Source organism: Nannobrachium achirus (assembly GCF_963921795.1).
Source record: "Nannobrachium achirus genome assembly, chromosome: 17".
Classification (NCBI taxonomy): domain Eukaryota; kingdom Metazoa; phylum Chordata; class Actinopteri; order Myctophiformes; family Myctophidae; genus Nannobrachium; species Nannobrachium achirus.
The window spans coordinates 60843810-60857356 of NC_137824.1; the positions used below are offsets into that span (position 1 = coordinate 60843810).

The window sequence follows — 13547 nt, forward strand, 5'->3', positions numbered from 1 at the left end:
CATGCACTTTTTTTGAGAAATAGAAAGGTCAATAGGTTCTTCTGTCTATGAAAGAATATCACTTAACCTCCTAAAGACAAGAGTAACCTTTGCCACCTTGAGTGACACATGGACATCTGACTGTACTGTACTGTACAGTATGTCTCTATTGTTTTTACACAATGCCTTGTTGGCTGCGGCTTGTGATTGGCTGAAACCGGAGGTACTAGGGAGCGCTCCGCTGTGTTCACTTGGACGGCACGGAGGGTCCGAAAGTCGTGGGGGGTCAAAGATTTCTGGCCCCATGGTTTACAACGCCTAACGGCACTGAGTCTGCTCAAGCGGACTTTGCAACGCTCAACGTTTTCAGGCCGAGGACCCCTTAGTTGAGAGAGAGATGAAGCAGGGACCCCCACAACCTTTTTATAGATTCCATCTAGTTTCATTGTTTGACAGCACAATCATCAGTGTATTTTGGATTCATGTCAATTTGTGTTTTCAGATATTTAACCACTTGAACCGTCAATACTTGATAAACTTGACCTTTCACTCTGTACTTAGTCTGCTCTTTTCCCCCTCTTTTTCCCCTCTACACCAAACCTCTTTGCCGAAAATAGCAGATCTACAAGCTCACAACGCCTTGCGCTGCGAGACGTTGTGAGCTTGTAGATCTGCTATTTTTTGCTAAAGTTTTCCAAATGTGGACACTGGGGTTCAAGTGGTTAATATAAAAAAGGAAAAAGTTTCTATCAAACAAAGATTTGGAGGACCCCCTGTAGTAACTCTGAGGACCCCCTAGGGGTCCCGGACCCCCTGTTGAAGACCCTTGGTGTACAGTATAGTTTGAGGTGGGGGTTCTGGGTGCTCAGAGTTTGGATCGGGGTTTCTGGCGTTTGCGGGTCAGAGTTTTTGGCGGTTTGGCAGGGTCCTGCTGGTTAGGGTGGGGTTGGGTGCTCAGGTTGGGTGGGGGTTCAGAGGGGTCTCCCGGGTCGCGGCCCCCCGCCTGCGAGCTGAGGAAGGTGTGGTCTAGGTTCAGGTACGTTGTGAGGAACTCTGGGAAATCCCTCCTCTGAACGACTTCTAGGAACATGTTGGCTGCTGTGGTCAACCTCTGGACATCTCTGGAACATGTGACAAAAACTAAGACAGTTAAACCTTATTAATGAACTCGAGTCTCCATGGAGTGAGTAATCAATAGACAAAAAGTCAACTATATTGATATATGTTTTAAAGCAGGGGTAGGAAACCTTAAGGCCAGACCGCATCAATGCAACAAGTCTTCAACTCTTTATTATCAGTTCAGTTCGTTTTATTTTTCAGCACTTTTGGACAGTTCAATACAAATGGGTTTCTTTTTTTTTCAGTTCTTGTTGCAAGGAGTTGCATTGGTGAGGACTGGCCTTTAGGGTGGCAACGTTGGCACGGGAGGGTGACCACTGGCAAGTGTGAGAGGGAGGATTGTTATTTTAAAATTAAATATTCAAAACAAGTTTAGTCAGTTCAAATCTATACAAATGTCATCCTGCGCATACAGTATTGATTCAAACACCTCTAACTCTGACTGGGGAAGGAGAGAGGTGGGTTATTGAGTCTAATGATGTGAAAGAACATACTTCTAAAGAAGAAACATAATAATAAAGGTTATGTATATCGACCATCAAAAACCGTTGGAAATGTTTCATTTTGATGTGGTGTCATAATCAAACTTAACACTTTGACCGCCACGGAGGTCATATGACGTCAAGCTTTTACACCCCCCGCGCTGCCACCGGCGTCATATGACGCCGGAATGTCTTTTTTTTAATTAACACAAGATTAGGAGCATATGTATCACTGACGCTTGGATTCAGCCGTCCTGGGCCCTGGAATGACTAAAATCACCATGGTTACCATTGTGTGGCCAATCAGCTTGTGTTACCTTGTGTTACCATGGTGATTTGGTACATGACCGTCCTCCCCAGGCCTGGGATTGCTGGATGGACGGCAACTTTGGCAAGAAGCAGCAGCCATGTTTTTTTGGGGGGGGTTTAGTTTAGTGCTTTACTATACTACTGAGGACTACGACATGTGATCTGAAAAGTTTTACTGGATCGTCATGGTTCATCGACCAGGCCACCAGGGACCACCGAGCCGCGGCGTCGCAGCGAAAAGAAGCAGCAGCCATGTGTTTGGGGGGGGGGGGGTTTAGTTTAGTGCTTTACTATACTACTGAGGACTACTTCTACAGGCGTTACATGTGATCTGAAAAGTTTTACTGGATCGTCATGGTTCATCGACCAGGCCACCAGGGACCACCGAGCCGCGGCGTCGCAGCGAAAAGAACTGCTATATAAAGTAAGTGGTTGTTGCTAGATTGATTGATTGATACATACAGTGGTGTATTGGCGTGTTTGGGGGGTCGCGACGTCGCTCCGAGAGCAAGCATGAGATGAGAGATGATTATGCTCATCTCGGATCACAACAGGTGGTCCGCGCGCGGACCACCGATCGAGCAGGGCGTTTAGCTCAGCGGCGTCAGTTCAGAAAAAGCTAAGTTATGGCAACTTGACTGGTGTCTTTCACGCACGCGAGGCTCGCGTGCAAGACACCAGTCATGTTACATACCTTTACAACAGGCACGATTACAGTACATTTTATTATATTCCCCCTGTAGCCAAGGTATGGCAGCTGCCATAGCTTGCCATACCCAATTGACGCCTCTTTAGCTTAGCTTGGTGAGAAAGGAGGACAGATGCTCCATTTAGTGCAAAACAAACACATCCCAGCAAAACAACCACTATAAGTCACTCGCAAACGTCGCAGTCTGACCAATCCAGCGAGATGGATTGGTCAGACCTTGTACCAGTTCACCGGTACAAGGTCTACTAAAAGGAGATCATGAGATCCATGAAAAGACTAGGCTTATTTCCATAGTAAACCATTGCAGTATCTCATATAACATTGAATGACAGACGGATAGAACACAGTACTATGCAGTAGATATAGTCAGGAAAAAAGGGGGAAATAAAAAACAGTATAAAAACATACAGTAGGTAAATACAAAGAAGGGATTGATTGATTGATTGATTGATTGAAGACTTTATTAGAAGTTTGCATAGGAAAAGGTACAGTTTCATGACGGTACAGTTCACTGGTACAAGGTCTACTAAAAGGAGAGCCATGAAAATACTAAGCTCATAGTGCCTTGCTGGGCTATGAGCTTGTAGATCGGCTATTAGGCATCATATGTAAATGGCAGATCTACAAGCTCATAGCGCGGTGCCGGGCTATGAGCTTGTAGATCTGCTATTTTGGAAATATATGTACCTGTGTATATAAAATGTATAGCAAATAATTATATATACCTTATGGTAATTATGTTTTTTTTTTTCATAATTACTCTTACTTGCAGTTGCCTGGTCTGGATTCTAACATGGTGAAGTTTGTCGCAGTTGGCTTGACTTTGTCAATACAAACATTTCCATATGAATGTACATCAATTTTTATTTAATTTTATGTATTATGACTTTGAATTGCTCAGGGTAGTTTGACCGTTTTAGTTTGAAGTGACTAAAATGATGATTGCAATGGAACACATCTACAACTATACTGAAGTGAAACAGCAATGTAAAGTTTTTTTTTGTTATCTTTATCAGAGTTTTTATCTTTATTTTTGAGATGTCTGATGTCTAACTGAAGGCTTGAATAAAAAATCCCAGGTCAAAACACAGTGGATTCTACTCTGTCTCTCCTTCATCCTGGGAAGATGAAAAAAGAGCCTCTGTCAGTCTCCTGGCTTCTTCCACTTTCCTGCCTTATAACTAGACCACGGTACAACTTTTTTTAACTTTTTTTTTTTACAGCATTATGGCCTGCACCCTGTTCTTCATTTAGAGGTACTGTGTGTTCTTGTACCATTTACCAATTTGTTTCTAGGGCTTCTGAAAGTTTTTTTCCTTTGACCTCAATTATCTCAGAAAGTAAATTTCTGATGCTCCTTTTTCATCTGTACAGCTTTCGCTCTCCCTCAGGTTTCTCCACAGCAGAACACCACAGCAGGACGAAATTTTTATGGTGAAAGCTAAGGTTCCGACTCTATATTCTCTGAAATTTTTGTCAATTTTCGTACATCCTACCATTTTCAATTTATTCCGTCAAAAATGAATGGCCGTCTATGGTGGCAAGGGTTTTACCCTTAAAACCCTTAACATTGTGGCAGTCAAAGTGTTAACGTTGACATGTCACACTGACTCAAGAGAATGAAGATATGGCACTTCAGAAGGTTCAAAAAGGTTTTAAAGGATGATCTTCATGTGCTGTACTGAGCTGAGTTCTACCACTAACAGGGTTCCATTGAACCCCAGCCAGAGATAAAGATTGAATCATGTGATTGTAGAGCGATGGTCTCTGTATGGAGCACAGCTGTGGATGGATTCTACACTATATTATATCTAGGGATGTGGTATCGGTACTCGCCCCGATACCAGCCTATTTTGCTGTATTCGTATTCGCTCACAGCAGCGCCAGATAACATTTTGTTCCATAAATATGTTGGTAACAACATATCAAAAGTCCTAAGACACAGTTTTGTGTGTGTTAGTTCAACTAATGAACAGTGTTTTCACCTTCTCTCACTCTAGCCATGACAACATCATTATTTAAAGCATTTTATTTTGGAGCGCCACACACTATTTAAGCACTTGTACAGAAACTTAACTTATAGTATCGGTATTCGGTATCGGCAAGTACTCAAATTAAGTACTCGTACTTGTACTTGGTCAGCAAAAAAGTGGTATCGGGACATCCTTAATTATATCATTATTTATTATCTTAACATTCTAGTATAGCTTTATTATTATGCTATCTTACACTATTATTTACATTAGTGTTATTGCTACTAGTAGTGTCCGCTCTCTCTCTCTCTCTCTCTCTCTCTCTCTCTCTCCAATTGAAAATTGAAGTGAATTTTGAATACTTGAGTATTTTGTAGTGTGTGTGTGTGTGTGTGTGTGTGTGTGTGTGTGTGTGTGTGTGTGTTTGTCTGTAGCAGTGTGTGTGTACCTGACAGAGTGTTTATGTGTGACCTCCAGGAGGTTGTTGATGACCTTCACAGTGAGGTCAGAGACCAGGGCTCTGGTCACCTTCTGTCCATCATCCTCTAGACGGGTCTGATGACGGATCCACTGCCACACCTACACACACACACACACACACACACACACACACACACACACACACACACATTTAATTTTTTATTTGAATCCACAAATTACAATTAATTGACAGAGAAACTAATGTAATGATGCATAGTCCACCATGAGTATCCTATGATAGCCTAGTAAACTAGACTCCTCCTGCCTTCTAAAGCCTTGTAGATGTGTGTGTGTGTGTGTGTGTGTGTGTGTGTGTGTGTGTGTGTGTGTCTGTGTGTGTGTGTTTGTGTGTGTGTGGAGTTGTATTTTGATGTTTATGCTGTACTTTTTGTTTTTATCATTATTGTATGCTGTAACGTAATGTATTGTGTTTGCTGGACTCTTGCTGGACTCTTGGAAGATTTGCCGATGGCTAAAAGAGATCCAAATCAAATCAACGATGTTGACAGTTTATATACGCTTAAGAATACACATACTGTAGCAGCACATCCTCCTCCACACTGACATGCTGCATAGAACTTCTGAAACACAGCCATATTTAGACCCTTGTTTGGCCTTGCTCTTTGTCATGCCAGTGATTGTTAGGCCACTCGTTGGTCAGTTTATGAACACAGCCCAGACTTCCACATATGAGTACTGAGAATCTACATCTATAATGATTCTAAGCAGGGGTTGACACTAAGGTCTCAGAGGCACTTGCCCTTCGGCCAAGTACAGTTCATGTTCTACTTGCCCAAAGGTCATGCCCACTTGCCCGAAAAGTTAATCGTCCATTATAAAATGATAGGTAAAGATTTTAATTACTGCTCAATCTAACACTTATTTCTTTACTCTCTGGGCCTGTACAATAAAAAATGTCACAACTCAATACCTCCAAATTTAAATACCTACACACTGTAGCTATGATTAATTATGTCTATGGTTTCACACAGTAGCCACAGTAAAAACAGCACTTTATAGGTAAATAGTAGGGGTGTAACAATATAGTAACTGTATCGAAATATCGTTTTTAACTTAAGAAATCGAAGTAGATCGAAATGAAAACAGCTAAAATCGAATCGAATCGTTTTATTTTGTATCGTATCGAATCGGCAGTGCAAAGAATCGATTGTATCGATACTACCTACATGTGCATTGTATTGAGCATTTTTAAGAAGAAAAAAATAAAAGGAGGGGTTTAATTACTTTTCCTTTCCATATAGCTACACTGGTCTATCGATAAATGTGTGTAATCTCTGGGTTCATGTCAAGGTGCAGGTTTGTCAATATACAATGACCATGTATTTGGCAGATAATCACTGTGTTTACTTATTTATATCCATATTAATACACGTTTCCCTTAAAAACCTGCACTATCCACACCTTTCACACAGATTTAATTTCTTTGCTAAATAGTTACTATATCGATTTTAAATAATTAAATCGAATCGTATCGTATCGCCATGAATGAACCAATATCGTCCATGTATCGCATCGTCAACCATGTATCGTGATATGTATCGAATCGCTCTTAAAATGTATCGTTACACCCCTAGTAAATAGTGCTCTAATTTTACATTCCACAGACCAGAAGACAGATCGCACTGGCCACGTTCGTGTTATCCTTTGTGTCCCCTCTCAAATGAGCACTTGCCCGGTCGGGCAACCTAAAAGCAAACTTCACCTGCCCTGACGTTATTATCTACCTGCCGGGGGCAGGTGGGCAAGCCTTAGTGTCAATGCCTGCTAAGTAATGGTTGGTTCTTCTTGTAAAGCCTGGTCCATGTACAGATGAAAACACATCCCACCTCCGGAACCAGAACCTCCCTGTGATTGGTGTCAACAAAAACAACATCTGGTGTAGGTGGGATGCCAGCAAAGACATCACAAGCACAGCCAAACCAATCCAGTAACACTCTTTAGTTTTTATGCACTGCTGCACTACAGTAGATGGCATACATTTTCTAACTGCATCGGACACTATGTTGGTTGTGGCGAGCAATGTATCTGTTTTTAAACTGTATGCACTGGAACCGTTTGTTATATTAAACTTATGTGTGCAATGGATTCTAGAGGTTGTTCAGAATCATGGTGGTTAATACAGAGTGGACTATGGATGTCAGGATACCAGATTGACAGATTGTACTTGGTTGGTAAGTTGTCTTACTTTGATGGTGAATTTTAAAACATCCTCCACAATAAGAGCATTTTTGTACATAGAATGTGAAACAGAATGATCAGTGTAATCAACACAGGCCAACTTTCCCTGCAGTTGAAGTCTATGCCAATGTTGTCTGGCATCTGGCCTCAGTCTGTTTCGCATTAAGAATAATCCTTCTAGCTGTGTCTTCCTGTAGTCTAATGCCCCCTCCCTGGTGGGTGAGGGTTAGCCTGCAGGTGAGGGTAGCCTCCACTCCCACACTGGGGTCTGTAACCAGTCCATCAGAGGTGGGCACTGTGATGTTGTTTTTTGCCCATTTTATCTGGTCTCCTGCCTGATAGCAGAGGTCATTGAGATCTGGCCAGTTGGACCAGAGCCCAAAGCCCTTGGCTTGTGAGTCCAGTTTTCCAGAGTCTTTCCTCCTGAAACCTAGAAAGTTGTTCTGGTCTTCAGCAGTCAGGAGGACCTTCCTCCTGTGTAGGTCCAGTAGCAGAGACGTCCTGGTCATTTCTCTGACAGTGCCATGGTCATTATTGAGCATGTGCAGTAGGTGGGTTAGCCTTGTTGCTGCATACAGTAGATCCACTCTACGTTTGGGACCTCCAGGCCCCCTTCACCATATGAGAGGAAGAGTATGTCTGGGGTGGAGTGTGAGTTTTTAGGCTAACCCACTTCATGGCCAGTTATGTTTGTCATGTCTCTCAGTGCGTTTTGTGTGATGTGTATATTGGCCTAAAATCACACAAATCAGTACACACTATGTCTACACGTCCCCCTACACCCAGGAACCAATGCCACTTACAGCCCTCTTTGTGTATACATGTCACCTGACGGTCGCTTATCTCCCGATTAGGGAGTCTTACTGGTGTGTATATTGGCAAAGAGACAACACACGCGCACGCACACACACACATAAACATCCGACAAAAAATACATTTTAAAACATGGACGCGAACACTATTTGTACCAGTCTCTGGTGAGATTCGTTCCAAGATATAACTTCATTTCATCATCAATATAGTTTTTATAGTTCCTGATAAAAGTTGGTCTTATCCATCCAACACTGTGTTAAGTTATACAACACAACTGAAGCCTGGACTCACCTGGGATCTGGAGATCTCTGCTGTGGCCGAGTCCTCAACCTGACCTCTGAAGAAGAAATGACCTTTACCTGAGAGGGAGAGAGAGAGAGAGAGAGAGAGATTAGTACAGTAACCAACATCCAGAAATACAGTCTTGTGCTTGATACTTTGACGTGATTCTTCTGTCGGCATTCATTTAGCTACAGTCATGTCTGAACTGTCATCCACATAATAAAACATCTTACCTGACAGCCAAGCATCGATGAAAAGAATCCCCACTGTAATGTTGTACTGTAGACCATCTAGAGTCACTCCTCCCTGAAGACATGGACATGTGTTATTATAATATAAACCATAGAGTCACTCCTCCCTGAATAACATATACAGTAAATATTATAATATAATCATATAAAGATAGTTACTCCTCCCTACAGAACATATACAGTAAATATTATAATGTAATCATATACTCCTCCCTGAAGACATGGGTATGTGTTATTATAATATAAACCATGTAGAGTATATACAGTAAATATGATATTATAATATAATCTTGTAGAGTCACATGGATATAAGTTATTAGTCAACATGTTACCTGGAGCCCAGTCATTTTACAGTGTACACAAGACCACTGGCATTAATATTTTTAAAGTAACAATAATGAATGTTATTATTTAAGGAGGTACCGATGGCATGGTCAGCAGGTCTTCAGCCGTCACTGTGACATCATCTCTACATTGATCCAGCTGGTTGTCTCCATGGGTGTGAGTCTGAAACAGCTGATAATAATATCAAGGTAAACTTTATTGTGGGCTTTCAGCCCTGCTGCAACCACACATAAAACATCAAAGACAAAATACATACTAGAAATCCATACAGAGGGGACACAACAATACACAGTGCACAGATACGTAGTTAATCTGATCTCACAATCAAGAGCTTCGTTCAACATTTTAGTTGACACAGGAACAAAGGATTTTTAAAACCTGATATAGTGCCACGTAGGTTCACTGTACCTTCTGCCAGAGGGTACAAAATAGTTAGCATCACTCACTATTTTCTGAGCCTGTCTTAGAGCAGTCTGCTCATACATAGACTGCAGGGAGGGGAGTTGTCCTGCTCCGATGATCTTCCCTGCAGTCTGCACCAATACCGAACCAAACTGTGATGCCAAATCTGACCAGGCTTTCCAAAACCGCTCGATAGAACTCTAACAAACCTTTGGTCAACACTGTGAACGCTCAGACGGCGGAGAAAGTGTAGTCTTTGCTGTAGTTTACTACAGAGACTGTCCACATGTGTGTTCCATATTAGTGAGTTGTCAATACAAATACCCAAGTATGATATGCTAACATGATTATTATAATGAAATATCATAGTTACACATTATAGTGTGAGTGTGAAAGAGCTATCATACCATGATGGTTATTAAATATTATAGTTCACTGTTGAAGATCACAACAACTAAGTAGAACTGAATAAACATTTTATTTTTGTCAGTTGCCACAAGCTATCGTTTATAAAATGAACTAAAATCATAGAGAAAATGTCCTTTAGTTTTATTCTTTGTCAATATTTCATACATGCTGTAGGACTGGTGTTGAATCTGCTCCAAAATGTAATAACTGTGATGTTGATGTGAAGTCATTTTACCCTGAGCTGTGAAACATGACTTACTTTCTGCATGGGTTTTATGAAACCATCCACACTACAGTACAGTACAGTAATAAAGTACAGTACAGTACAGTACAGTAATAAACTACAGTACAGTATAGTAATATACTACAGTACAGTAATAAAGTACAGTACAGTACAGTACAGTAATAAACTACAGTACAGTATAGTAATATACTACAGTACAGTAATAAAGTACAGTACAGTACAGTAATAAACTACAGTACAGTATAGTAATATACTACAGTACAGTAATAAAGTACAGTACAGTACAGTAATAAACTACAGTACAGTATAGTAATATACTACAGTACAGTAATAAAGTACAGTACAGTACAGTAATAAACTACAGTACAGTATAGTAATATACTACAGTACAGTAATAAACTACAGTACAGTACAGTAATAAACTACAGTACAGTATAGTAATATACTACAGTACAGTAATAAAGTACAGTACAGTACAGTAATAAACTACAGTACAGTATAGTAATATACTACAGTACAGTAATAAACTACAGTACAGTACAGTAATAAACTACAGTACAGTACAGTAATAAAGTGCAGTACAGTAATAAAGTACAGTAATAAACATACTTTCTGCATGGGTTCTATCAGAGCCAGGTCATACACCATAAAACCATCCACACCTGCTTTGATCTCCAACAGTTTGAGTCTGGAATGAAGGACACAGCATGGTTAATATAGTTTAGTTAATAGCGGTGCATAGCAGTGGTTCTCAACCTTTTCAGGCTGTGACCCCCCGAAATAATCACATTTGAACTGGAGACCCCCACCCTGACAAGAACTGGGAGTGTAAGAGTTGAGTCATTACAGTTTTGGTTCCACAGATCAATATTGAAAAAAGCATAGCAGAGCAATAGTTGTGAGCTTCTTGATATTCTTCTGCTATTTTCACAATGTCTGCCACATTCTTAAATGATTTAACAAATTGGTCCTATAATCTGTCCTAATATTACAGTGATTATACAACCTGCCATGTGTCTACCCTGCTGTAGTTTCTAACCTGAAGTGGGGAAAAGAACTACAAAATCAGCAAAGTTTTCATTTCCCTCTAAGTATGAATGGAGCTTCTTTATTCTGTCTTTATTCAGGGAAGACCATTGATAGCAAGCTCTCTGTTTCAAGGACGCCCTGATCATTACAGCATATAAATCATAAAATCTACAATGAAAAACATTTGAACCGAGTCCATTTGGTTCCATTTGTACCCTCTCAGAGTTAACAGGGTCCTACGTAGTACCAGTCATACATATTCTGAAGAAAACCTGGAGACATTCAGTAAATGGGTCTTAGGGTCAAAATAAGAACATTATAATGGTGTGTAGAAAATAATCTAATATTTACCACAGACACACTGATGGTCCTTGAAAGCCAGGATCAGTTACAGTGTTGACTTTGTCGACTAAAACTAAAACGAAAAATGTTTGTCGACAGTTTTTTTCACAGACGAAAACTAAATAAAAACTAAGCTGTGATGACTAAAACTAAGACTAAATATATTGACAATTTCGTCAACAAAATAAAAACTAGACTAAAACGTTAGGGAGGGACTGGTGGAGAAGAGAGTCATTTTATGTTTGGTTGCTCTCCGGTGTTGCGAGCTGAAAATAGCAGATCTACAAGCTCACAACGCGTTGTTGTGAGCTTGTAGATCTGCTATTTTCAGCACGCAACCATGTGTAAAATCATTCCTTATGATGCCATCAAGGCTCAAGCGGACTTCGCAATGCTCAACACGGCGGCTTGCTTTAGCTCACTTGGCGGTATCTCGCATGGTTCAAGGTCGCCTGAGACGGCGTGCCTCCATCATGGTCAATAACAATACTTTATTTACCGCGGCTACCGAGCCCTGTGTGTTGGTCAGTTATCTCCCAATCAATGGCGTGATTAACATTAACACAAGCCCGGTAGCTCAGTATCTGAGCTACTGCACCATTCAATGGTCTGAGAAGACCTGACAAATTCCCATTCAGTGTGTTGATAGCATTGGAATGGCGTGACATAACAAAGATGTCTGAATGGGTGTTAAGCGGTGGGTGGTGGTGGTGTACCTGGTGACAGTGTCCAGCAGCGTCCTGTAGGTGGCGCTGTGTGTGTCGTGGGGCATCAGGGTGGCAGCCATTCCCCCGGTGGCCAGCGCCCCCCGGTGGTGGCAGGTCTGCACCAGCAGGTCCATGTAGCAGCGGAGGAAACGCTTCTGCATGTTGACGTACTTACTACGATCTGGGAGCAGGAAGGACCCCCTGTGACCTGAAAACACACCACACCACACAACACAACACAACACAACACAACACAACACACAGAGAATGTTACTGCGGTCTGGGAGCACGAAGGAACGCCTGTGACCTGAAACACAACGCAACGCAACGCAACGCAACACACAGAGAATGTCAAAGAGGCAGACCTCCAAGCTCACAAAGCAGCAAGGAGGGAAATCCCTGCAGGTTGCGACCAAAGTTGACGCCCCCTTACAGTTTGGTGACAGTACACTTGGTGGCAGAAATGTATAGAGTAACACATATGTGTATTACTGTATGTACTTGTTTTCCTTCCATTCAGTCTCATTGAATGGCTGGTCAACCAGCTACAGCTGTCAATCTTAATAGCTGAGTTCTCCCCCACGTTCACTCTCTCACTCCGTCAGCGAATGTGCACTCTCTATTTGTAGGGTACCTTTATCTTTAGAACATATCCTTATAAGACCATGTTACCATGTTAGAATAGCATCTCTGTCAGAATGGACAATAAGAGCTGTATGAGAATGGGCCAGGGGAGGCTGGTGCCCAGACGGGCTGACAGGAGAGGCCAGGCCTTTTTGAATAAATCTTTGTCAATCCTTCATCCATGTGGAACATTCATTTTTCCGCTATCACAGCCTACACGGTCAAATGTCAAGCAATTTGGGTCCTTTTTTTTTTACTTATAACATAGAATGACAGACACATCACAGTACTATGCAGAAAAAGAAGAAGACAAACTCGTAGAGCACAATGCAAAATAATGGTATTAAACTTGTAAAACACAATGCTACTGACACAATAATGTTATTTGTTAAGGATAGGCTTTGTTAACGGTTTATTGATTGTAGCGAAAATGTAGTTTTTAGTGTAGCGACATTTTCATAAAATACCAAAGCCTCCCTTCCACATCGTGAGCCTAGCCTGGGTCTGACGTAGTGACATGGGGCGCCAACTTTGGTCGCAACCTGCAGGGATTTCGCTGCTCGTGTCACAGCACAACGCGTTGTGAGCTTGGAGGTCTGCTATTTTTGGTGCTTGATCCCACACTGAACCAAGCATAATCAAGTCAATACTGGAGATGTGGCGTAACGGCATGGATTTCTACACAGAGAGGGCAATTCTTTCAACATAAGATGCTGCATTCAAGTTCGGGAGAGTTTGGACAAGGCGATTCTCTTGAATGCTGCCTTCAGGTATGGCATGGAAAGAGGGGGCATTTGCATTTCTTTAACCATAGTGAAAACTGCATTCATGGTCTGGAGCGGACACTTTT

The 13547-nt window shown here is 41.5% G+C and overlaps 1 protein-coding gene across 3 annotated transcripts in view; it reads right to left on the minus strand.

The window, feature by feature from the left end:
* Positions 1-632: 632 nt before the first annotated feature.
* Positions 633-13547, minus strand: part of ugl (ureidoglycolate lyase) — a 25559-nt gene continuing 12644 nt past the window's right edge. For all 3 annotated transcript variants that reach the window (XM_080746403.1, XM_080746402.1, XM_080746401.1), the window contains exons 10-16: positions 12083-12281; positions 10605-10683; positions 9020-9112; positions 8579-8651; positions 8355-8422; positions 5020-5150; positions 633-1100 (exon numbers count right to left, since the gene is read on the minus strand). In XM_080746403.1, coding sequence (XP_080602529.1) covers positions 845-1100; positions 5020-5150; positions 8355-8422; positions 8579-8651; positions 9020-9112; positions 10605-10683; positions 12083-12281 — 899 coding nt within the window. In that variant the 3' untranslated portion in view covers positions 633-844. The remainder of the gene's footprint in view (positions 1101-5019; positions 5151-8354; positions 8423-8578; positions 8652-9019; positions 9113-10604; positions 10684-12082; positions 12282-13547) is intronic.